General features: G+C 39.9%; 1 protein-coding gene and 1 long non-coding RNA gene across 4 annotated transcripts in view; one reads left to right on the forward strand and one right to left on the reverse strand.

Annotated features, from left to right (window-relative positions):
- The window catches only part of LOC140710461 (uncharacterized), a 42,509-nt gene extending 36,010 nt beyond the window's left edge, over window positions 1–6,499 (reverse strand). The window contains exons 1-3 of the long non-coding RNA XR_012091488.1: window positions 6,393–6,499; window positions 5,862–6,016; window positions 3,527–3,660 (exon numbers count right to left, since the gene is read on the reverse strand). This is a non-coding gene — a long non-coding RNA (uncharacterized lncRNA). The remainder of the gene's footprint in view (window positions 1–3,526; window positions 3,661–5,861; window positions 6,017–6,392) is intronic.
- SLC12A1 (solute carrier family 12 member 1) overlaps window positions 1–27,083 on the forward strand; it is a 101,897-nt gene that overhangs the window by 21,238 nt on the left and 53,576 nt on the right. For 2 of the 3 annotated variants that reach the window (XM_008016709.3, XM_073012148.1), the window contains exons 5-15: window positions 243–338; window positions 2,367–2,506; window positions 3,573–3,683; window positions 6,406–6,517; window positions 8,569–8,696; window positions 14,426–14,510; window positions 17,973–18,124; window positions 20,125–20,232; window positions 20,552–20,675; window positions 22,794–22,895; window positions 24,875–25,030. In XM_008016709.3, coding sequence (XP_008014900.3) covers window positions 243–338; window positions 2,367–2,506; window positions 3,573–3,683; window positions 6,406–6,517; window positions 8,569–8,696; window positions 14,426–14,510; window positions 17,973–18,124; window positions 20,125–20,232; window positions 20,552–20,675; window positions 22,794–22,895; window positions 24,875–25,030 — 1,314 coding nt within the window. The remainder of the gene's footprint in view (window positions 1–242; window positions 339–2,366; window positions 2,507–3,572; window positions 3,684–6,405; window positions 6,518–8,568; window positions 8,697–14,425; window positions 14,511–17,972; window positions 18,125–20,124; window positions 20,233–20,551; window positions 20,676–22,793; window positions 22,896–24,874; window positions 25,031–27,083) is intronic. The other variant, XM_038009960.2, reaches the window with a different exon arrangement.

Genomic DNA, 27,083 nt, shown 5'->3' on the forward strand with positions numbered 1-27,083 from the left:
GCTAGTCTGCACTCCTCTAGCTGATGTTCCTTGGAAAACGATTCCCAGATTTGGCTTCCATTTTAAAGTTTAGTACATTTCAGGTGCTTCCTAGACCTTCATGAAATGGGATCTTTTAGAACATTTCAGGTTTTCACAGGGAGGTGGATCTTTCTGTGACAAGATTCAGACTGCTGCCTCCTGAAGTACTGGTGACTTCTCTCAATACTCGAACCAAACACCTCTCTTGGGGGATTTTACAGGTCTTGGAGTCATCATCATTGGCCTGAGTGTGGTAGTGACGACACTCACAGGTATTTCTATGTCTGCTATTTGCACGAATGGAGTAGTAAGAGGAGGTAAGCCAATTAATTTACTTATGACTAGAGGCTTGGTTACTAGTAATGTCTGGAGTTAGTTTACTATTGGAAGTGAAATTAACATATTGCTAATTAGTCCCCAATATCCTAAAACAAAACAAAATAACCAAAAATTTAAACAGCAAAGCAAAACTTTTCTCAACTAAAATGAGAATATCTTCATTGACACCACCCATTTTTTGTAACGAAACATGTTTATAAAGTGGAGAGTGACTATGTGTCTAGTAAGAAGGTATGGAATATTATAGCAAAATATATGGTTTCTTTGTACCTTGGATGAGACCCACTTGCTCTCTCGCAGGTCCCCTCAGCATGGGTCTTCTTCAGTGCCCCAGTTGGCCCTGCTGATGGTTCTCACTCAGTAAACCACCCCTGCACCCAGGCCTCGGGGCTCACCCCAAACACTGTGCCCTCAATGGCCAACAGGCAAGGGAAGAACATTAAAAGGGGATAAGTAAATACATAAGCAAAGAGTTACTTTCAAATAATCTAGGAGTAGGCAGGCCTAGGCAGAAAGTGAAATGGATGAAATGTATCATTGTTCTTCTGTCTTCCTTTGTTCGCCCCCCCTTTCCCCTTTGGTTCTCTGGTTCTCAACTTGGGTACCTTATCCAGGTCTTCCTACTCAGGGCCTTCTAAAACACCATCCTGCCCACGACACACATCCACTCTCATCTTCTGCCTGTTTCTCATGTTGACCCAGTCCACCTAGGTAACTGGCTAGCTCATTTGTTTCAGGTAATCTGTATAAAGGAAATAATGGGGATTTGCTCCACCCAGACAATATGCGACATTTTTAGAGAGGACTTTGACTCCTGAGCCCAAAAGAGTTACTATAGTGAAACAAATTTCTTCTCAGCAAAAAGTAATTTTGTTTTGTTTTTAGGTGTGTTTGTTTGTCATTCGTGTGCCAACTCTGCCCACCTCCAAGGCCACCTCTATATAGGAAGTCAATCTTACTAAGGTCTGTGATAATCAGACCTCCTAACATTTAGTCCTTTTCACCTTCAATAAGCTGCCATAGGTACCCCTCTAGGCAGTTGAGCAATCGAGTTCAGTGCTTCATGTGCACCGAAGTATGCAACTACATATATTTAATAGAACTACTTTTTCAATGTCCAAGGGAGAAGCAATTGTTCCAGACCCTCCCCACTTTTCTTCCCACTTGCCACTCCCAAACATTGTGCTCTCAGTGGCCAACAGGCAAGGGACCTACTGGCCACACCCATACATATATGGGTATTTAGCAATAATCATGCCTTCTTGAGCTAAAAACATAGAAAACCAAGCTTGATTTATAGAATGAATAATATATCACAATTTATAGATATCTTGTTTTATGCAGCACATATATATCAGAAAATTTTACATATGTACCTATATATGTTTTGTATATATATGTTTATATATATACACATCATGCCTTCTTTCACTAAAAACATAGAAAAGTAAGTTTGATTTATAGAATGGATAATACAGATATCTTGTTTTATGCAGTACATATATATCAGGAAATTGTATATATGTACAAATATCTATATATGTATGTATATATATAGTACATGTATACACAACAGAAAGGAAATTAGAATAACAAAGATAAACTTCACCTACTCCATTTTCTACCTAGACTTTCCTACTGCCGGAAATTTTTTAGATATAATTTTACTTCAGTTGCATTATTAATTTGAATACTCCAATGATATTTTTATAAAGTCAACACATTTCTTGGTAAAGTTTGCTGTGTTCTTATTTGTAGCTTTTTTGCATTTAGGTTTTAATAGATTGGGCTTCATTAAGTCAGGATACCTCTATTGTAGATTAAGTACAGAGTACCAAGAAGGGCTACGTTATTCACTGGGTAACACAGGATTCCTAAAATTATTAGGAAGTTGTAATATTAATATTGAAATAATTCACACTGTAAATGTTCTCAGATAGTCACAATCATTTGGTCATATAAACTAGCAGTTCCTCAATGTAAAGTATGTTCATTTCTTGTTTCAGGTGGGGCCTACTATCTTATTTCCAGAAGTTTAGGGCCCGAGTTCGGTGGGTCAATAGGCCTGATCTTTGCTTTTGCTAATGCAGTGGCTGTTGCTATGTATGTGGTGGGATTTGCCGAGACTGTAGTAGATCTTCTTAAGGTAATTAAAAGCTTTTCTTTTTTTCTGCCAAGCAGCACAATTTAGTTTAGTTTGCCTTCTCAGGGCACTAGGGGATATCATTACAGCTAAATGAGAGGAAAAAAGATAAATATAGTGGAAGGAGCCTGGGCTTGGCCTCAGAAGATCTGGCTTTGAGTCTAGGTTCTCGCATTTACCAGCCAAGAAGGTTTGGATTAGTTCCTCTATTCTTCCAGACTTTGTTTTCCAAGTCTATAACATGGTGTAATAATACTGTTGTATGTATTTCACAGAAGTGTGGCACAGATCAAATGAAATAATGTACATGAAATACTATGTAAAATAGGAAACATCAGATAAATAATGGATATTGCTGTCAACAGTAGTACTATGATTATGGTTATAGATTTCCAAAAGGAAAGAAAGTTGAAAAATTAAAATAACTCACTCCAGAAAACTAGCCATTTCCTAGTTTAGGTGCCCAGTCTAGGATGTTGTATGTGCAAGCACATTCATTAGCTGATATATCAACTAATTTCTAGTCCTTTTCTCATAGTAATGGTAGCATTCAGTGAATTCAATTGGAAAAATTACCTCTAGTTAAAAATTAGATAAATAAATAAGCTTACAGTTCATAAGGTATATTACCTTCAAGAGATGCATTATCAGGTTTGTGTCATCTGTTCTTAAATAGGATGCCACTTAATTTTCAGTATTTACACTGTAAACCATTCATTTTTATTCTGCTAGGATTCCCCTTGACACACAGAAATAACTAGTCATTCTTCTGAAATAAAACACAGTATGTATGTGTATACATATTTTTACTTAGTACTACAACGGCTTCAAAAGCTAGAATGAATTCTAAAATGTCTAACTCCTAACCTTGACTATCAAAGGCCTATTATCACAGAAAAAAAAAAGTTAGGTTTTTTTATCTTCATATATTTATGAATACTCCATTTTTCTATTATCCTATATGGCCCCAGGTGTAATTGTATAGTAACTCTTTTTACAGTTAAACATTGCAATAAGACTCACATGCAAAAAGCTGTATCTCTAAGCACTTAAGAATTTGTTTCTCCAGGAGAGTGATTCGATGATGGTGGATCCAACCAATGACATCCGGATTATAGGCTCCATCACAGTGGTGATTCTTCTAGGAATTTCAGTAGCTGGAATGGAATGGGAGGCAAAGGTAAATTTCTCAAAAATGATATTATCAACAGTGGCTGGTCAGGTCCTGAATGGATTGCAGGAGTAGAAGGAACTCCATATTCAGAAAGAATTGCTGTTATTACCTGCTGTGGTGAAATGAGCAGGCAAGTGCTAGGTGGAACATCAAGCCTGCAAACACGAAGCCCAGGCAGTCATGACTCAGGGCTCATGAGTCACGTGACTGCTGTATTTTGTCTCTCTGTGCTGTCACCAAAGCGGCTGCCTTATGCATAGACCCCTTATGATCATAGCAGTAATGCACACTAGAAGCCTGGGTCTTTCAATCACAAACCCTGGTTCCTCTTTCAAGCTGCCTGTGGGTGCACAAGCCCAAGAGAAATGGCAAGTGTGTTGGAAACTTGCCAAAGAAACTTGCAAAAGATAAAGACACTGAAGCACCGAGAGGTTACACAATTTACTGAAGGCCACAGAGATATAAACTGGTTTCAAATTCAGGCACTCTTAACTACAGAGCTGGAGCTTTAAATGCTACCCTCTACTGCTACTAAACTTCATTGCCTCACTCAGGGAATAAAGTTAGCTAAAGTAGGGTTCTCCTATGTTTTTTTAATCACAGTGTCCTGTTGATACTGATTTTCATGAATTCCCTTTTTATATTTATTTCTTTATTTGCTTGCTTATTATTGATCTCTTCGTAGACCATACGTAAGGATTAGGCCTGTTTTGGTCACAGGTGAATATCAGTGCCTAGAAGAATGTTCAACATGTGGTAGGCACTTACTGAAGTTTTGTTGAATGTGTGAATGCATAATCTAGAAATAAATGCCATGTAGGAATGTTTTCTATTGACTTATACAGGTGGGAGGCATCTATATAAGAGGCAAAAACTATCATTCTTTTCTGAAACCCAGTACTTCACCAGCAAATTTGGGTACATCATGGGCTTCAGAACCAGAAAATCTCTGAGTTTAACCAGTGATAAAATGGATAGCAAATTTTTGAATGATGGGGAACATTTCTTTTGCCTCCTTTGTAATTCCCTCAAGTGATCGGTGCAATAGAAAGTATTCCTACATGCCTGTGGAGGAAGTAACTGGATCTCAAGCAGTCATGAGACGTAGAAAGACAAACAAAGCCTCCCACCTGTATAAGTCCATAGAAAACACTCCTACATGGCATTTATTTATAGATTATGCATTCACACATTCAACAAAACTTCAGTAAGTGCCTACCACGTGTTGAGCATTCTTCTAGGCACTGATATTCACATGTGACCAAAACAGGCCTAATCCCTACATATGGTCTACGAAGAGATCAATAATAAGCAAGCAAATAAAAAAATAAATTTAAAAAGGGAATTCGTGAAAATTAGTATCAACAGGACACTGTGATTAAAAAAACATAGGAGAGAAAACATAGGAGAACCCTACTTTAGATAACTTTATTCCCTGAGCGAGGCAATGAAGTTTAGTAGCAGTAGAGGGTAGCATTTAAAGCTCTAGCTCTGTAGTTAGAGTGCCTGAATTTGAATCCAGTTTATATCTCTGTGGCCTTCAGTAAATTGTGTAACCTCTCAGTGCTTCAGTGTCTTTATCTTTAAAATGAGGATAATAATATTGCCTACTTCATAATGCTGCCAGTTTGTTAGTGGTATTATTTACCTTAAAAGAACACAGGTAAATTTAAATCTGCATCTGTTCTATTGTAAGCCCTCAGTAAACAGACAGCTGTTACTATTTAAATGGGCTGGGCACGGTGGCTCACACCTGTAATCCCAGCACTTTGGGAGGCTGAGGAGGGCAGATCACAAGGTCAGGAGTTCGAGATCAGCCTGGCCAACATGGTGAAACCCTGTCTCTACTAAAAATACAATATTAGCCAGGTTGGCATATGCCTGTAATCCCAGCTACTCGGGAGGCTGAGGCAGGAGGGTGGCTTGAACCCAGGAGATGGAGGTTGCAGTGAGCCCAGATCACACCATTGCACTCCAGCCTGGGCGACAGAGTGAGACTCCATCTCGGGAAAACAAAACAAAATAAAATAATAAAACACAAAAGATTAAATTGTCAAGAAAGGCCTCTCTGAGGAGGTAACTAAGACTTAAAGGATGGAAAGGAGGAAATAGCTATGCAAGAAGTAGAGTGAAGTGCTTTCCAGGTAAAGGAAACAGCATATGGCAACACCAAGCCATAAACACCTTGCAGCATTGGAGGGGCTGAAGGAAGACCATCTGGCCAGTCAACCTTGCAGACTGCTTGTGCTGAGCACACAGTGGTAGCCTGACGTCAAGTGCACTGGGCATCACAGGAATTCTATTCATCATTCTGCATTCTCAAACTCCTGCAATTAGCACTGGGAACAGAAACAACGGATAAGTGCTCTGCCGAAAACAAACAAACAAAACCCCCTCAAGTCTATCAGTGTTAAAACTTTTGGTTTCATTTACATTCCTGGGATAATGGTGGAAGTTACTCACCTGCTACTTAGAGTGTTACAGAAATGTCACCTTGAAGTGCCCAAACACGTGCTCCATTAAAAATGTGGTGTATGCATCCAAGTAGAATAAGGCCTGTTTACATGCCATTCTAATAAGGATGCACTTATTACCTACTCTGGGTAGCAGAGATTTAACTGAAATAATCAGATGGAGTCTTTCTGCAGTGGACACTTCTAACTTTAACAATTATGTAAAAAGTTGTTAAATAAATCTAATTTGGTTTCCTTTTACCTTGCCATTCCAGGCCCAAGTGATTCTTCTGGTCATTCTTCTCATTGCTATTGCAAACTTCTTCATTGGAACTGTCATTCCATCCAACAATGAGAAAAAGTCCAGAGGTTTCTTTAATTACCAAGGTACATGGAATAAATTGGTTGCTTTTCACTGAATACTTCTCCATTGCCCTCCTCGTCACCATCCCCATCACCCCAACCCCAGCCATCAGAATGCCTGGCTCCCCTTTCAAGTTACCTGTGGATGTGGAAGCCCAAAAGAAATGGGAAGTGCATTGGGGAAGCATAATAGAGGCAAAAACTATCATTCTCTTCTGAAACCCAGTACCTCACCAGCAAATCTGGGCACACCATAGGTTTTAGAACCAGAAAATATATGAGTTTCACTAGTGATAAAATGGATAGTAAATTTCTCCAGGAAAGAGCCTGGTGTTGGATTCAGGAGACCCAAGGTTGGGTCTCAACTCTGCCACTTAACAGCTGGACAGAACACCTAATGTGCCTGGGTCTCAGATTTTCCTGCCAAAACATGGACAATAGTAAGAACTTCCTGAGGGAATTTTGAGAAACAAGTAAGACAGTTTCTCAAAATGTGCTTTGCAATGCAAAAGTGCTTTGTAAACCTTTTGTTGTTGCTGTCAAATAGCAGAAACAGAGACACAGCTCAGTTTGTTCAGCCACTGCAGAGCACTAAAGTCAAACATAGGCATTTCTTTCTCCCTGCTAGACTTGTTTGCACCTTGCTTTCCCATAGCATTACCTAGTGAAGCATCGCTATCAGGCTTTCAGGCAGAAAAGACTGCAGGAGTTACTCAGTGTAGTATCCTGTGATAACATCACAGAGCGTGAAATCTGACTTCTTTCTCTCCTTATTTTACTCCTTCTATCTGTTCTTGCCTTTCTTTTCCCTCTAGCTTGCTCAAGAATCCACTGCTGAGTCTTTAAATGTTTCCCTTCATTATTTACTCAGTGGTCAGTATTTATTTCTTATTGATACCACATATCTCTTTCTTCCTGATTCCTTTTCTTCATAAAGACTTTCTGGTTCACTTTGCATGTTAATATCCTTTTCCTTTCTATTATTTTCCCTCCTTCCCACTCCTACCATATTTTTTTTTTCTTTAAGCCTTTTTTACCTATTTTTCCATCCCAGATTCTTTTGTTCACATTTTTCTTCCTCTTCTTTTCTCTTTTTTCCTCCTGTTTTTCTTCCAGGTTGTTTCCTTTTTATTTGAGTAATTTGGTGACAACCTGTGGGATGGTATTATTCTATTAACAAAGCTCTTCATCATAATATTCTCCCATACTGAGGATTTGGTATAAGCAGCTAAGATCTAATACCTAGGAGTAAAGAGTAAAAAGATTCATACATTAGTAGCAAAATTGTAAAGTAGACTCACCCACAAGGTTCTTCAACTACAAAAAAAAAAGGCATCGAAAACCAGTGTATTGATTGTTTATGGTATTTATGCATGTGAGAATGTAGTTGTGTGTGTGTGTACGTGTGTGGTGGTGCATTTGTGGGTATGCCAGTGTGGTCGTGAGAGAATTCTTCATCTCCTCCTCTTTCAACCTTTTCTAGATGCAAAAAAGTCAGACAGCCTGGATCTCTGTCGGCACAAAAATTGATTTTTCAGAACTATGTCATAGAGATCTAAAAGCTTATGATATATATTTTGACTTTTGGCAAATATTAACATAAAGTTCCTCAGGAGTACACCACATCTTGAAGTTCATTCCACTTAGAATATAGGAATGTGGCCACGTGCAGTGGCTCATGGCTGTAATCCCAGCCCTTTGGGAGACTGAGGCGGGTGGATCCCCTGAGGTCAGGAGTTCGAGACCAGCCTGGCCCACATGGTGAAACCCCGTCTCTACTAAAAATACAAAAAGTTAGCCAGGTGTGTGGCAGGTGCCTGTAATCTCAGCTACTTGGGAGGCTGAGGCAGGAGAATCGCTTGGTAGCTTGAACCTGGGAAGCAGAGGTTACAGTGAGCTGAGATCACACCATTGCACTCCAGCCTGGGCAACAGAGTGAGACTCTGTCTCAAAAAAAAAAAAAATTAGAACATAGGAATGTATTTGCATTTAGGGCTAGGGAAGCCAACGGTAACTTAATCTCCTACACTGTGAAAAACGTCTACATGATAACTTTCTTATAATTTATGTTGCAGCATCAATATTTGCAGAAAACTTTGGGCCACGCTTCACAAAGGGTGAAGGCTTCTTCTCTGTCTTTGCCATTTTTTTCCCAGCAGCTACTGGGATTCTCGCTGGTGCCAATATCTCAGGAGATTTGGAGGTACGTTGTTTGCTCTGCTTTGCAGTCCTGGGACGTGGTAGTACAGTTGGTGGGTAGCACAAGGAGCTAGAGAGGTTAAATGTGACCATATCACCCGACATATTCAAACTGTATGTTTCTGTAAGATTTCCTGATGACTTAAAAGTTCTTTCTTTTAATGCCACATTTGGATTTCTATTCCAGATAATTCTTCCAAAAGTCTTATTCGGTGATATCAGAAGAACAGAGTAGTGTGACAGTGTGTCATATTTCCCTAAAATAAATGTAGTTCAGTGAAAAAAAATGCCAGAACCGTCCTTTCTCTTTTAAACCCAAATGAATGAGAATATTTTCCTGTAAAAGTAAAATCAAAACAAAACAAAGGGAAATAATCACATTTTCACTTAGCTTCCCACTTATTATTCTGTGTGAAGTACTGCAAAGAGTATGGTATGAGTTAGGATATGGTAACGTTATAAAAGACCAGCAACAGGGGCCTAAACAAGATGCAGGTTTTAATGCACAAAGTCTAGCTCAGTTGGGCACAGTGTCATGCACCTGTAGTCCCAGTCACTTGGGAGGCTGAGGTGGGAGGATTGCTTGAACCCAGGAGTTTGAGGCCAGCCTGGGCAATACAGCAAGACCCTGATCTCTTAAAAAAACAAAAATAAATAAAACATATGTATATTTCTTGATTAGTCTTGATATACTCATGAATAAATAAATAAACATTTTATGTTAAATCAAGCCCATAGGCCATCCAGTGGTATAAGAAAGGTCTGCTCCAAAAGGTAGCCCAGGAACCCAGATAACCTCTTTGTTTCACTGTTACTTTGGGGCTTGCCCTCTATCTGCAAGGTCACATTCCAGTCCATGGGAAGGGGGATAAGCATGTAGAGGGCAAGCAATTCCTAGAACTTGCATGTATCACTCCTGCTGACATTCCATTGGCCAGAATTTAGTCTTGTGGCCTCACCTAGTTGCAAAGGAGGGTGGGAAATGTAGTCTCTATCTGGGCAGCCACGTGCCCAGATAAAATTTTAGGGGGTTCTAGTATTAAAAGGAGCAAAGTGAGGATGTATATCAGGGAACAATAAGCTGTTTCTACCACACACACACACACACACACACACACACACACAAAGTAGAAGCCACAGGTTTTACCTCAACAAATTTATGATCAACTTTAGAAGACAAGAAATATTTTCAAGACTCATCAAGAAATATACATACATGAAAACCATAAGCATTGTCCAAGTGGGATGTGAAATAAAAATACTGAAAAAAATAATTGTTAAGTTAATCAGGGATGATTTTCTCAACAAAATAACTTTTGAACCTGAACATAAAGCAAAGGCTGGATGCTGACTATTGATGAAGAAATATAGAGTATTCCAGGCAGAAAGGATAGTCAGGCATGAGGAAACTGGGAACAGTGATAAGTCTCTCACAGTTCAACTGGAGAAACCCTGATAGGGCTCGATCACCTTGAAGGCAAAGGGAAACAGCTATTGGAGGGACTTGAGCCAGAGGCGCTTGCCCTAGAACATAACTCCACGAAAGTAGAGACTTTCCCTTTGATTTTGTTCATTGCTTTATCCTCAAAGCTAGCACAGCCTCAATAAATACTAATTGAGTAAATAAAATAAAGGCATTTAGATTTTTTATATTAAGGGCCACAGTGCTATGGTAAGTGCTCAAGCAGAAATATGGCATAAAAATAATATGCTGGAGTGCAGAAAAGTTAAGAAACTTGTTCAAAATGATTCAAGTAGTACTAGTGCTGAATGAAATTTAGCTATGGATGTTGAACTTCTGGTTTGTCAGCTCTGGGAGCGTATCAGAGGTCACTGATTTAAATTTCTGCAAACTATAAACACATCTTTAAAGTAAAGAACATTGTTCTTTCTTTAGACTCCTTAAAAACAAGTTTGTATCAGATGTTTAGTAGTCAGTTCTGCTTAGCTAGCACTCACTGAGTGCCTGTTCACACCAGGCACTGAGGAAGCAAGGAGCTTCACCTGTCCCTCAGGGAGCTCAGAGTCGAAGGGAGAGACAGACTTCCCTTACATGAATTAGAACAAGCAAGAGTAGAATCAAGTGCAAAGGAAAGAGGAAGCAGCAATTGCCTGTCCCCTCAAAAGTAAAGGAAGGCTTTCAGAAGAGGGGACACTCAATCCAGGTTTTGAGGGATGAACAGGAGTTTGCCAACAGGACAAAGAAGAGAGAGACATTTGAAACAGAAGGAATGGGATGTAAAAAGGCACCGAGAAAGATGCTGCTAATGAGAATTATTTTACGTGCAGAGTAGGGTATGTCATCCTTCATTAATATATTAAGAAACATATTTATAAAGAACTTTCTATGTGCCCTAAGTACTCTGGGAGTAAGCAAAGAAAGAGAAGATATTATTTCTGTCTGAAAAGACAAGACTTAAAATTCCTCCCCCTTCAAAATAAGTGTTAACTTGATTTAGGGTTGTTATGTTAGTGAAGAAGTTTTTATTTATTTAGCAGCCTCTACTGAGAAATCTCTGATTCTGAGTTCACATGTAAAGAAACTACAAACAATGGCCTGTTAGGATTTTGGGGGCATACATGGTCATAATATTATTGTAGAATGTTGCATTCTTTTTATTTAAAAATACTTTATGATTTTATAATTAAGCTTAAATTTTAACACACACACTACTATATACTATACACTTTTACTATATACAGAACTCAGGGGTCCTCTTAACTACAGACAGTAGAGTTTGGATATTATCCCCAAACTAGCTGGAGACTCTAAGGAGGTTAGACAAGGGAGTAACATGATCAAATATGTGTTTTAGAGAGAGCCTGCTAACAGCTTGTGGAGGGTGGTTTGGAAGGTGGGGAAAGGGTGTAATAGGCAGGAAGACCTGAGGCAGAAAGATCAATTAGAGACTATCATAATAGTCTGGACAAATGACAACATGGGCCTTATTTAAGGCCATGCAGAGGAAAAGAACCAAAGATATCAGCTTTTGTTAGAGTTAGGAGAAGAAATAGAAAAAAAAAATGTTTTTTACTATGATCCACTGTAAGAAAACATTATACATCACAACCAAGTGCACACTTAGAAAATTTTCCCCAAATGGTTCTCTACTTTATTACAAGCAATGCCTTCTGATATTCTCACATCAGTTCTATTCTATTGTATTCTTTTAATGCTGGCTGTAACCTGTGGAATTGATTCCACAGTATAGTAGATGAGGAAAGGAAGCTCACATTTGTCTATTGAGGTTGAAATGGCAGAAGGACATGGGGTGGCGATGTCTAGTGAGTGGGTAGCTAGATGTATGAGTCTGGAGCTCTGGAAGGAGCTAGGGCAGGACTGGCAGCCATGGCATGGATGAGTTAATGCAGGTATGTGCAAAAGGGGAGAAAGAAGAGGTTTGAGGCAGCGTTCAGGGAGACACAGACATTAAAGTATTAATGGTAAAAAGCAAGTCCATGAAGAAAAAAGAGACAGAGCTAAGAAGCAGGAGAAATCAAAAGACAGTGGGGTCATGAAAATCAAGAGAGGAGAATTCTTTGAGAAGTAATAACGTGGTCACAAGCCAGAGAGGCCAACCATGTTAAGTTCAGGGAGGTGACAATATGTCGGGAAATGGGGAGGAAACTTCAGTACTTGTAGATATTATTTCTCTTTGAAAGTGAACCTAGAAATAAAACATAATGAATTCAGTTCAATTTAGGAAACATTTACTGTTTACACACTATAGGGTAGGCAGGGTCCTGATCTCTACTCACAGCCTCAGAATCCTCCTCCGGAAGGAAGCTCACAGGCACAAGAGCATGCGACAAATCCAGAACCTTACATTTGCTAATAATGCACTAACAGATGATCTTTAAATATGTACCTAGCAGAAGATTTAGAAAATACCCAAGTCTAATCAAGAAGTGATTTCAGAGAAGCAAAATTAGGATGTGGTTGACACACTGAGAAAGCAGGGATCTAATAGATTGCTTGCATTCTGTCCTAAGGAAAAATAAAATGTCTAATGAAAGAAGGTTAGGTTTTGGGTTACTGCTTGTGGATGGAAACTACATTTCAAGTGAAAAATCAATAATTTGTCAAAGTCCTCCTGAGCCCTATCTAAGGGGAAGCTAGTCAGACCAGACAATGTGAATATCTAATCATACACTAATATACTGGCATTCAGATTTACATGTTAATGTCTTGGGATCATGGGCCTTGGTCTTGGGATCGCCCGCCTTGGTCTCCCAAAATGCTGTGATTATAAGCGTGAGCCACCTTGCCTGGCCAAAAACTAAGTTTTTGTGTTTTAGGTACAAGACTGCCTTCCATCTTCACATCTGTTATCCATATATATATATATATGTAATATGCATAAATGTTATAATTTTTTTTTGTTTTTCCCACTGTCAGTTCTTTACATTTTACTCAGATCTCAAGAAATTCTTCATCAATAAAATAAATTTTGGAACATAACATGAATTAGGGGATTCAGTAGGCCCCATCATAGTCATGACTGCCTTCTTTTTCCTTCTGTGCACTGCCCCATTGCATACACCTGCCACACTGATGACAATAGTTTGGAAGGAAGAGACTGGGTATGTACGTGTCAGAACAAACCCTGTGTGCAGATACTCCTAGAAGAGTGCGGAGGAATGAATGATCACAGAGTGGTTCCACAGGGCCGGCTTACTGCCATGTGGGGGAGGTTTGCTTGATTCAGTTGTGACTTTCAGTTGTCAAGCTGAGTCTACATTCACTATGTATAACCTTTTTGACAGACTCGTTCAGCGTATTTTAGTTTTCTTTTTAAAGCACAAACTTCGTTTGACTGCAGTGATTGCTTATTTGTATTGATGAGTCTAATGTGCTCTGGTTGAGGGATTCATACCTGCTGATATTGTGCCTTCCTCAATTCAATATTTATTGACTCCTACTCTGTGCCAGGCCCTGTCCTGTAAAAGTGAAGACATTAAAATTTCTATTTAATAATCCCTATTAAGTTGAGTTGAATACAATTCAATATGCTACTTAAAAATTGATTTTATATGATTTATGCCCCCAAATAGTATATAAAGTGGTAAATTAAGTATGATGTGAAATCAACTTAGTGAATGTATATACACTTATAAGCAAGAGAAAAGCCCATTTTCTGGTATAAGCTTGAATTTGCCTCTTTCTTTATGTCTGCTTATGGAAATTAAATATCTCCCATTGCAGATATTTCTGAACTCGATTTCAAATAGGGAATTTAAGGGATTGAAGAATTTAGTAAGTAGATCATCCTTTTCACTCAGTCAAAAGTGATTTTTTTAAAGGCAAGCTTAAGCTCAGTATAAAACAAATACATACAGAGATATTATCAACATACCAGATATGTTTGTATATTTTCCCCTACAAATTCAAGATGTGATACATCTAAATGAAATTCATAGGAGATAAAGAGAAGGATGAGGCCTTGGTGAGTGAACTACCTACTATACTTTTCTATAGAAACTTCCTTCTGGACAGTTAGAGATCGCTTCTGTTCAGCTGAAAGTTTTACAGATTTCTTTATTCACTCTGCACACCTTATCTTTGTCCAAAATAAAGCTCGAGCTCATCAACTTGCCGTTTGCTTGATCTTTTCTTAGAACTTGCCTCAGGACGGGTAGCCTAAAAATCTGAAAATGCGAAAATAACTCCAAGTGATCTATGGTTCTTATTCTGCTCTGTATTCTTCTACCTCTACATTATTTTTTTTAAAGGATCCCCAAGATGCCATCCCCAGAGGAACCATGCTGGCCATTTTCATCACCACTGTTGCCTACTTAGGGGTTGCAATTTGTGTAGGTAAGTGGTATGTCTCTAGTGTCCGAATGTCAGAATTATGAGGGGTCCAGTTGTTCACATCTAGTGGGCTTTCAATGAAGCATAAATACAAAGCTTTTTAAAAGGCAACCATTTTAATTCCCTTCTTGGTACCTTAATGTTAATGATTTGGATACTTTAGGGATTTGAATGCAACTAAGCTGTAATACAGGCATCTCTGGGTCAGGGCTAGAATAAAGCTAATCAGGTTGTCATTCTACCTGAACACAAAGAGGGTCCCATTTTACTACCCTTGATGATAATCCCACTGCTAAGGAGGCCACCACTTTCAGCACACACTTCCCTTGTTCTAGGAGGCAGGAGAGAAAGAGAATAGAGAAAAGAAGTGAAAAACAAAACCATTCAAACCTAAAAACAGCCTTAGGAAAGTATGAAAGATGTGGAATTTGTGACTGTGTCTCATCCTTGCACTGCTATCCTTAATATGGAAATGTCACCGTCACCAATTGGCAGCATATCAGAACAAGACCCAGCTGCTGGCAGTGTGGGCGGCCAGCCCCTACATTGCTCAGTGAACAGAAAATATGTGTACTCACCTGCTGTTCCTGAGGCTGACTTTCATTCCACCTGCTGCCTACAGTCACACCTCCTCCTGGTTGGGGGCTGCCTCATACTTTTGCCATAGTAGGAAAGGAAGAGGTTTCTCAACATTTAGAGAAGAAAACTGTCTTCTGTGTACAACAGGGAAAAAAGCTCTAGGCTGGACCACCATGAAGCCAAAGGGTACATCACAGTCCTCTTCTGCTTACTATAAGAGAAATTGAGAAGGTGCATGTACCTACAGTTGGTTTCTGTAGATTAAAAAAAAAAATGAACTTAAATCCTTCCCTGTCTCATTGTCTCTAATTTGAGGAAATCTGATAACTTTGTTCAAAGTATTGTTGGGGCTGGGCACAGTAGCTCATGCCTGTAATCCCACTAATTTGGGAGACTGAGGCCAGAGGATTACTTAAGCCCAGGAGTTCAAGACTAGCCTGTGCAACATAGAGAGACCCCATTCCTACAAAAAATAAAAAATTAGCCGGGCGTGGAGGCACACACCTATGATCCCAGCTACTGGGAAGGGTGAGGTGGGAGGACTGCTTAAGCCTGGAAGGTCAAGGGTGCAGTGAGCTGTGATCACACCACTGCACTCCAGCCTGGGCAACAGAGTGAGACCATGTGTCAAAAATCAATAAATAGGTAGATAAATGTATTGTTAGGGCATGTCCAAGAGTAGTTACATGTAAAGAGATTTTTTGTTTCAGTGCTTTAGGAAATCAACACATTTTTAAATGACATTGAAACCACTAAAGTTAAATTTCCCGAGTGGTTTTCTTTTTCACTACAGTTAAAGTGAGAGAATGAGTAAAGTTATAGAACTGATTTCAGACCTTCAAGTTTTGCCCCGGATGGGTGGAAAAATATACATTTCTACACTTGCCCAGCATAGGAGAAGGACAGTCATGGAGTCGATGTCCTGTCATTAGTACAAATAATGACTCATGGCCTGGCTTCATGGGAATTTTGAGAGATCTGTTATGCAGAGGTTAAAATACATGATTCAAAGAGTTCAGTTCAACATAAATGAACAATGCAAACAGGTAAAATATGAAAGAATAGTTTGACTTGGTAATTGACATCCATAATTTCAAGAGTTCAAGTAGAAGCTGGCAGGCTACCTCTCAGGACTACAATAAAAAGGATCCCTCACTGATTATTTTAAATGGCTCTCTCAGATAAAAGAGTCTATGATTGGCCGGGTGCAGTGGCTCACACCTGTAATCCCAGCACTTTGGGAGGCCGAGAAGGGTGGATCATGACGTCAGCTCAAGACCAGCCTGGCCAAGAGGGTGAAACCCCGTCTCTACTAAAAATACAAAAATTAGCCGGGCATGGTGGCAGGCGCCTGTAATCCCAGATACTCGGGAGGCTGAGGCAGAGAATTGCTTGAACCCAGGAGGTGGAGGTTGCAGTGAGCCAAGATCGTGCCACTGCACTCCAGCCTGGGCAACACAGCGAGACTCTGTCTCAAAAACAAAAACAAACAAACAAAAAAGAGTCTATGATTTTTAAGTCTCCCAAATTCAAAGAATGTGGATTCCATGGCTAAGAATCACATTTATTCCTGTCTCTGGGACCTGTCTTAAAGGTATTATTAGCAAGGCATGAGAATCCACCCTGGGTAGAGTTTGAAAACCAAAGCAGTCTTATTGGTTGGTATTTAGTTTGTAAAGTATTTATCCTTCATGTAGTTCAGAAAAATTTATATATACTTCACACATATATTCATATATTTCAAAAATCCTATCAAAAACATGGCTAAGATTAGTTAGAAAAAATCATAAGGGAATGCCAGTGATTAAAATATATATCAGCAGTCTTTTAAATGACCATAATTCTATTTTTAAGAATCTATCCTAGAAGAAAAAGTTTATGCACGAAGATGTTCATCATAGAATGCTATAGTAGAAAATGACAGATACACTCAAATGTATGAAAATAATGGAATAGATCAACTAAGATAGATACTGGATCAATATTATTTGACCATTGCCTAGGAAATCTGAATATTTTATCCTAAAACATTTCCTTTATTGTTTAAACCATTGAAACTGCATATAATGTGGAACTATAACTCTGTTTTATAAATTATGCAAGGAATATCATTAGTTGAAAAGAGGGGCTGCGTTCTCTTAATCGCTATAATAGAATTCCATAATGCCACCCCTTGGCTCTCTTGCAGATGAGGAAATAAATCCTTCTACTTGAAAAACATCCAGTCGTTAGTACTAAGCCAGACATATGTATTGAGTATGTGTTATGTACCAAAGGCTGCCATGCAAGTTTTAAGAGATAAGAAATTAAGACTGAGTGTCAACTCCCAAGTCACTTACCACTCAAATCTAAGTCATACAGGCAATTGAAATGGCAGCCTGGCCGGGCGCGGTGGCTCAAGCCTGTAATCCCAGCACTTTGGGAGGCAGAGACGGGTGGATCACGAGGTCAGGAGATCGAGACCATCCTGACTAACACGGTGAAACCCCGTCTCTACTAAATATTACAAAAAAAAACTAGCCGGGCGAGGTGGCGGGTGCCTGTAGTCCCAGCTACTCGGGAGGCTGAGGCAGGAGAATGGCGTGAACCCGAGAGGCGGAGCTTGCAGTGAGCCGAGATCTGGCCACTGCACTCCAGCCTGGGCGACAGAGCAAGACTCCGTCTCAAAAAAAAAAAAAAAAAAAAAAAAGAAATGGCAGCCTGTTACAGAAAAGGGGAAACCCCAGGGCTCAGCAGATGGGAGCCTCCAGTTATCAAGAACTACCCACAGTAAACAGAGGCTAAGAAATGGACCTTTTCAGACTCAAGGTAAACTATGTTTTCAGAAGAAAACCCTAGGGGACCAGAACCTTATAAAGAAATAACAAGCCACGGTTGCTTCCACAGGGGCCTGTGTGGTCCGAGATGCCACCGGGAACATGAACGACACCATCATTTCTGGGATGAACTGCAATGGTTCAGCAGCATGTGGGTTGGGCTACGACTTCTCAAGATGTCGACATGAACCATGTCAGTACGGACTGATGAACAATTTCCAGGTTTGAAGCAAAATTTAAAAATGTTCATTGCCATTATTTTCATTTTTTGAATGTCACATAGAGTAAGATTTCTGAATCTGCAACTGATTGATGACTGGCTGATAAGAATCCAGCATGGAATGATTCATGTGGGAGGAAAAGGAGGCATACAGGCATTACATGGTAGCAAATCCTATGTTACATTTCCTGTGGTCAGAGACAACAGGCAGTCGTATGAATTGCATCACCAGGGACAGATCATCTCCTGGCACTATGTGTCTTCCAATCAGTTGTGCAAGATTTCATGGTGGAAAGGAACTTAGGTTAGTTAGCACTTGTTATGTATTTCTTTCTTTTATAATTTGAGTTTTTATTTTAGATTCGGGGAGTATCCTATATGTGCAGGTGTGTTACATGAATGTATTGTGTGATGCTGAGATTTGGGGGTATTACAAGAAGTAGCCTCTGTTCACTGTGAGTAGTTCACCCAGGTACTAAGCATAGTACTCAACAGCTAGTTTTCAACTCTTGCCATCCTCTGTCCCCCCTCTAGTAGTCCCCAGTGTCCCTTGTTGCCACTTTATGTTCATGAGTACTCAATGTTTAGCTCTCACTTATAAGTGAGAATATGTTGTATTTGGTTTTCTGTTCCTGTGTTAATTTGCTTAGAATAATGGCCTCTAGCTGCATCCATGTTACTGTGAAGGACATGATTTTATTCTTTTCATGGCTGTGTAGTATTGCATGGTGTATGTGTACCACATTTTCTTTATCCAGTCCACCATTGATGGGCATCTAGGTTGATTCCATGTCTTTGCTATTATGAATTGTGCTGCACTAGACATACAAGTGCCTGTATCTTTTTGGTTGAATGATTTATTTTCTTTTGGATATATACCCAGTAAAGAGATTACTGGGTCAAATGATAGTTCTGTTTTAAGTTCATTGAGAAATCATGGAATGCATTTCATACACGGCCTTCAGCTTAGACAAAGCCTTTGAGGTGGCCCTGGAGAGCCTGGAAGACAAGGCTAAGAGAGAAATTGTGAGTGCCAGAGGGAAGGTAAATAAGGGGGAAGTAACAATGGAAGTTAGGAAAGCTATAGGACTTTAAACCTATTAATTTGTCTGCATGATTGGTGAGCAGAGGGAGAAGTAAATTTGTCGTGAAAGCTTCACTCTCCTGTTTTAACAACCCACAAAGAGAAATTAACTCAACTGAAGTCATTATTCCAAAATATGACTTAAATTGATAGAATCACATCATGTCTCAGATCTAAAATTATGTTTAATGAGCACAGAAATAGCAAAGGTCTGAAAAGCCTCTGTGTGCAGGAAGAAGAAAGGTTAACGGCCGCAAAAAGACTAGTAAACAGCTGAGCCCCTCCCCAAACCGTATTAAAATACTGCTTTCTGCTGGATAGAATTCCCCATCATCAAAGAAACATATGGCCACAAAGAACAGAGGGGAAAATGTCAAAATCCTTGAAATCATTTCCTTCTTTATTTTTTCCAATATCTTCTGGATATATTGTGGTGAGCATTTATTATCTTATAAATAACCAAAAAGGCCATTTCTATTTTTAAAAAATAAAATTAAGAACGTGAGAATGGGCCAGGTACAGTGGCTCATGCCTACAATCCCAGCCCTTTGGGAGGCTGAGGCGGGCAGATCACTTGAGGTCAGGAGTTCAAGACCAGCCTCGCCAAAATGGTGAAATCCCATGTCTACTAGAAATACAAAATTTAGCTGGGCGTGGTGGCAGGTGCCTGTAATCCCAGCTACTCGGAAGTCTGAGGTACAAGAATCGCTTGAACCCAGGAGGCAGAGGTTGCAATGAGCCAAGATCGTGCCAATGCACTCCAGCCTGGGCGATAGAGCGAGACTCCGTTTCCAACAAACAAACAAGAATGTGAAAGCGAGAAAGAAGCAGGGGGAAAACATCTAGTTGAAAGCAATTTGCTTATGAAACAGATCCCAAATCACAGGAAGTCTCCTTACTTGTACCTCTCTTCTCAAGGTCATGAGCATGGTATCAGGGTTTGGCCCCCTCATCACTGCGGGAATCTTTTCTGCAACGCTCTCCTCCGCCCTGGCCTCCCTTGTCAGCGCACCCAAAGTGTTCCAGGTAATACAAGCACAACAGCTTGTGCTTCTCCCTATTGCTGTTTCCACAGAATGTGAAGCAAGCTGAAATATTCATTCTCACTGGCAATCATTTTCCATCATTTTCTGAAACAGTTAATGTTTGCATCTGGCTCAAGTGCTATGTCTGCCATATAGTCAAGATCGATTCAAATAATATAAGAATGATAAAGTGCAGTGTTAACTTGTGCCTCATCTTGTGTATCACTTAATCTTTCCCCAAATCTTCCCGTTTGAATCTCCTGGAGAAAATGACTGTGCATAGCTATAAATGACAAATGTCTTCTCTTCTTTTCCATTAGGCTCTGTGCAAGGACAACATCTACAAAGCCCTGCAGTTTTTTGCAAAGGGATACGGGAAAAACAACGAACCCCTGAGAGGATATATTCTCACTTTTCTTATAGCCATGGCATTTATTCTTATTGGTTTGTAAAGTTTTCTTGTTTTGATTGAAAACCAAAGAATTCTTCTGATTATTCACAGGGCTTTCCTTTTAGTTTGAAAAATTACCCGTTTCATGTTTAGGATCCCATTTGGGAATATTGGCATCTAAGAAGGAAATGAGAAATCTTTGTGTGTAGAGGACCTTTGAGGAACTTGAGGCAGACTTTGAATTTCAATCTATTCTTTGAATCCGAGTGTTCGAAATCCATCCAACCAAAGGCAGCTGAATCCTTCCTCCCATCTGCCTGAAACTGTCTAAATCTAGAGTCTCCCCCAGCTGCCATAACTACTGACCCGATGGCTAGCAGAATTGAATTGCCTGTTAGTGTTTCTGGGAATGTGGTCCACTGAGCATCTATATCGCAATCACCTGGGGTGTTTGGGCGAGTGCGGAGACTTCAGGCCCAATTCCAGAGTAACGGAGTCAGACTTTCTGAGGGTAAGGAGTCTACATTTCACAAGTCTACATTTCAAGTGGACCACTGGTATTTGAGAACCACTTACCTAGACTATAATTTTGGCTTCCTCTCCCCAGGTGATATAGAAACAGCTACATAATCTTGGAGAGGCATATTCATCAACTTAAACTTGCGCATGTCTCACTCCTCCCTAAGGCCTCACCTTTGCTGATGAGCATATCAGAGGAAAAGAAGCAGAAGGCAGAGGACTTTGGGAGCCACACACAGGCGGGCAGAGACTTCTTCAGCACAGCAGTGCCAAGCAATGAGGGCTCCTTGTCATTACATGTTGAACTCAGGAAGGGACTATAATTCACGAATCTTCATAGCATTTGTATGAGGCTGAAGAAGGGAATTTGTAACTCTCTGTGTTTGTTAGATTTTTTAAAATTAACTTAAAAGTGATTTCATATAGAGATGTTTCAATTATGTAATTTAGACTTTAAGATCTCAAATCATTGCCTCGTCCTGCATTTAAGTGAGTAAGCAACCAAAGTTTTAGAAGTCTTGTATACATTAGATAATATCATTTAAAATCATTCTTTCAAAACAAGTGGATTGGCTCCACGCATAAGCATCATGGCAGCTGTTTTGCCTACTTTCTTGTTGGTATCCATGTTCCAGAATCACACCCAGCTGCCTGCATTTGCATCATTGCATCACTGCATCATTTGCATCATTGAGGGTGATAGGCGTCTGACCTTCAGATAAAGGATGACGTCTCTATATTTTTTCTTATATTGCCCAGTAAAAAATCCAGCTGGAATTAAATCATACCACATATTTACTCCTGAGGCAAAAGTATTTTTGGACCAGGCACAGTGGCTCACGCCTGTTCATCCTGGCACTTTGGGAGGCTGAGGTGGGCGGGTCACTAGAGGTCAGGAGTTCAAGACCAGCCCAGCCTACAAGGTGAAACTTTGTCTCTACTAAAAACACAAAAATTACCTGGGCATGGTGGCAGGCGCCTGTAGTCCCAGCTACTAGGGAGGCTGAGGCAGGAGAGTCACTTGAACCCGGGAGGCAGAGGTTGCAGTGAGCCGAGATGGTGCCATTGCACTCCAGGCTAGGCGACAAGAACTAGACTGTATCGCAAAATAATAATAATAATAATAATAATAATATATTTGGCTAGCCTTGAGAGGCAGAACTCTCTAGAGATGTGGAAAAGCTATGAATGACAAAGAGTCCTGAAAATCAGAGAACACATATTGGGTCTATGCAGGGAGATTTCCACTGGGGAGTTTTTGGTGCACTGGTATTTAACTAATATCCTGCAAAGCCTATTTATTGCATACATAACAGTTAAAGAACACAGGATTAGATGCCTCCAGAAAAGCTGCAGGGGAGTTAATTGTATGCCCAGTCCCACACCTACCCATTGCCACTTAAACATTTTGTAGGTAGGGGTCTCAATTGTCTACTTTCTGATTGGTAGACTTTTTTATTTCTTACTTTATAGAAACCCTAGCTAAGAGTAAATATGTATCCCCCAAAGAAAAATGACTAACTTCTTAAACTTTGACAGATGCTCGCTATGTTTTCAATTTCCAAATAAAGTCAAGCTTCCAGGCTGTAACAGCTGTTCAGCCCCTGGTCTCATCACTCATACGTACATGTTCAATTCTGTTACTTTTACAGCGGAACTGAACACCATTGCTCCCATCATCTCCAACTTTTTCCTGGCCTCATATGCACTTATCAATTTCTCCTGCTTCCATGCCTCTTATGCCAAATCTCCAGGTAAGCTGACTTCCAAAACTAAAATATGCCTAAGCAAACAGTTAGTTTGTCTCAATAAAACGAAATAAGTCAGTGAAAAGTGTTCAATCTGTGTTTATATGTTTCCTTATATCCTAGTGGGAAGCGTAATCTACTTTATTTTGGTGAGTTTGGGGATGAGTTTTGAAATAGAAAAAGAATCATTTGAGCAATGGCCTTTTTGACCAACCGTAAAGTCAATTTTCTCCCGTGGCAATAAATTATTCATTGCAAGAGAAACTACATTTATTTCAGCAGTAGAAAAACACCACTATTTATTTCCAGGGTGAAAGTGACCACAGAAGTGGAATTAATGTATATATTTGAAACTTCCTTACTATCAATTTGTTTCCTGCCCATGGTGCAGAAGAGAAGGATGAGTAGTTCCCATAATTACCTGCTGAGTGGAGGCAATGCAGACAGGCTGCATTGATGCTGGTGGCATCAGTGCACCCTTTGGGCTGTGGTTTAAAGTTGTTCAAAATTTCACACCAAAGAGACTTCCCCTTTCTAGTCACTCCTCACCTCTTCTTTGCTTTCATTGTCCACTCCAGTTTCTTCTGCCTTTCTACCAGAATAGAGACTTGTCATTACCTACCTTCAGAAAGATCTCCACCTTGAGAACTTTTACCGGATATATAAACACATTTCCACTCATTTAAGGCCTGACAAGATATTAAGCCTCCTTTGGAAAACTTGCTGCCAATAAGACAAAATATAGATGGAAGACCAACCTTAATCTAATGAATACTAGGCTACAGAAAGTAGCAGAGGACTTTCTGTTTCTTTGTGTGTTTTGTTAACACAGAAATGTGTGACTCCATGCCACGTTATGGCCACTTTTGACAAATAAGGTGAAATAGTAGACAGCCAGGGAAAAGAGTGCAAAGGAGAATGGGAAAGAGGGGGAGAGAGAGAGGAAAATATAGAAAAGCATATAGAGGGAGGCATATGGATACACAAACCCAGAAAATGTCTGTCTGTCTCTCTCTCTCTCTCTCTGTCTCACACACACACACACACACACACACACACACACACACACACACAGAGGGACGGGAAGCCAGACTCAGAGAAAAAAAGGCTATTTTCAATGATGTTCTTGTAGTGCTATGTCCATCTTGTGGCCATTTAGGAAATTGCTCCCAAACACGTAAAGTTCTGTTGTGTTTTGGCAACTCCTATATTAAAACGTACCCCATTCATTAACAAAAGGTGCCCTTCAAATCAGAGCTTTTCCCTTCCTGTCCATACTGTCTTCCAGTTGCTTCCATTTCAGGAAACTAAGAGAACACAGAAAACCCCCACGCATGTGCACACTGTGAGAAATATTTTCATTGCAAAATGCATGACATATTAACACATTGGTTTTCAGAAGCCTTTGCTAGCCATTGAGTTTAAAAAGCCATTTCTCCTGCTTTATTCATCAATTATTATTTCTGAAAAGGCAAGCACTGTCCTCTTAGGGTAATGGAAGAGCTACCAGGAAGTGAAGCAGATTGACTCTTGATGATTACTCCGCCTTCTCCATGGGAGCAAAAAACCCATTTTCTTCACTTTTTCTTTCTCAGACAATCAAGAAGTTTCTCCTCCCCACCTGGTAGACCCCACTCTTTCCATTCCTCCTGCCTCTTTTCAGCTCCTGATGGCATAAATACCAGATGCTTAAGGTTTGGAAGTTTGGGAAAACGGTCAGGAGCATGGAGTATGGAGGGTCCTGAATGGCACATTTTTCAGATGCTTAACATTTCCTAAACTTTACAGCACTCTGTTTGGTGTAAGTACCATCTTCATAGACCAGGGACCCAAGATCATAGGAAAATAAGCACAGAGCCTGGAAACTGACCTAAAAGTTCTGATTCTTTATGTCACGAAAAAGGCACGTTACCTGCATTCTTATAATAGTCGGTGGCATGATCGTAGTAGAGTGGAAGTTTTCCTTCTGCATATTTTATTTTCAGGATGGAGACCTGCATATGGAATTTACAACATGTGGGTATCTCTTTTTGGAGCTGTTTTGTGCTGTGCAGTCATGTTTGTCATCAACTGGTGGGCAGCTGTCATCACCTATGTCATTGAATTCTTCCTCTATGTCTATGTGACTTATAAGAAGCCAGGTAAGATAATAAGGACTGTATGGAATAGGGTTTCCAAATCACTCTCTAACTGCTCATTTATTAAGCATTTTTATGTGCTTAGGTGAGGCATATGTAAGGAGGATATTAATAATATCATGGAATATAATAGTAACAATAGTTGGGGCTGGACACAGTGGCTCACGCCTGTGCTCCCAGCACTTTAGGAGGCTGAGGAGGGTGGATCATGAGGTCAGGAGTTCAAGACCATCCTGGTCAACATGGTGAAACCCCGTCTCTACTAAAAATACAAAAATTAGCCAGGCGTGGTGGCAGGCCCCTGTAATCCCAGCTACTCAGGAGGCTGAGGCAGGAGAATCGCTTAAAACCGGAAGGCGGAGGTTGCAGTGAGTTGAGATCGCGCCACTGCACTCCAGCCTGGGCAACAAGAGCGAAACTCCATCTCAAATAATAATAATAATAATAATAGCAATAGTTAACCTCGTTGAGCACCTGTTATATACCATGCGCTCATTCAATCCTCACAATACTATTAGTGCCATTTTACAGATGAAGAAACTGGGGTTCAAAGAGTTGACTACTTACCAAAGTAATAATCAGGATGTGATGGATCTGACCGTATAACCAGAACATGTATGATACCAAACCAACCCGACAAGCTTTCCATTACTTCACTTTCTGTTTCTGATGTCCTGATAAATTAGATATAGTCCCTGTGCGCAAGGAGTTCACAGAGTCACACTTAAGGAATTAATTATGATACAAAATAGTAACCACTATAAGAGTAATATGAGCAAATTGCTGAGAAAAGGGGAGGGAAGGATTAACTTTGGAGTTATCCAGGAAAACTTTCTGGTTCCTAACTTATGTTCACAGAGTCAAACACTCAGTGGACATTTAACGAATATTTTTTAAATGAATAAATAAATTAGTTTTTTTAAAAAAAAAAAAAAAAGCAAGCAACTGGGGTTTGGTTAATCAGAGTCAGGGAATGGTATTCTGGGCAGAAGGTGAAGCATGAATGACATTAAGGACACATACAAGTGCGGGGCGGCGTATCAAGGCCTTTAACATACAGAAGGTTCCTGAGTGATGGGGAGAAGGATCACAGAGGGAGCCTGGAAGAGTGGTGGGGGCCAGATAAATAAGAAACTTAAAGGTCATGCCAAAGAATCTGATGCTGTGAGCAACAGGAAGATGGCACAGGCTAATCAATTGAAGAAGCAATTGGATCTGAACTTTGGGTGTTGACTTTAGTACCAGGGATATTAAATCTAGGAGGGGCTGCAGACAGTGCAGTGCAGGGAAACCCAGAGCCACCCTCACATTCTCCTTTCCTTTACTCTGCCAGTAAAGCAGAGCTTGTAGTAACTACCTTGGAGGGATCTGTTTAGCTTTTATTTATTTATTTACATATTGTTAACACCATGTATAACTTACATATGGAAAAATTCATCCCTTTTAAATGGGCTGTCTGTATGTTTTGACAAACTTGTACAGTGTTGTAACCATCATCAAGATACAGGATATTTCCATCATCCTCACAAGTTCCCTTATACCCCTGTGTAGTCAATCTCCACCCTCCAACTTAGCCTCAGGCAGCTGCTTTTCTGATGTCTGATCCTGTAGCTTTGCCTTTTCCAAAATACCATATAAATAGAAACATACAAGATATAGCCTTTGAGAAGACTTCCTTTCACTTAGCAGAATGCTTTTAGATTTATCCATGCTGTTGCATATGTAAGTGGTTTATTCTTTGGTGTCGCTGGGTAGTATTCTATTGTATGAATACATCACATATATTCTTAAATTCTATTCACCAGTTGATGGTCATCTGAGTTGTTTTCATTTTAGGTCTACAGGACTTTATGTGGACTTATGTTTTCATATTTCCCTTGGGTAAATATCTGGGATTTATGATTAAATAGTAAGTGTATATATAACTCTATAAGAAACTGCCAAACTGTTTTCTGTGGTAGCAGTATTATTTTCCATTCCTACCAGCCATGAATGAGAGTCCTAGATGCTCCACATGTTTGTCAGCATGTATTATTGCCAGTTGATTTTTTAAAAG

Source organism: Chlorocebus sabaeus, chromosome 26, assembly GCF_047675955.1.
Source record: "Chlorocebus sabaeus isolate Y175 chromosome 26, mChlSab1.0.hap1, whole genome shotgun sequence".
Taxonomy (NCBI): Eukaryota; Metazoa; Chordata; class Mammalia; order Primates; family Cercopithecidae; genus Chlorocebus; species Chlorocebus sabaeus.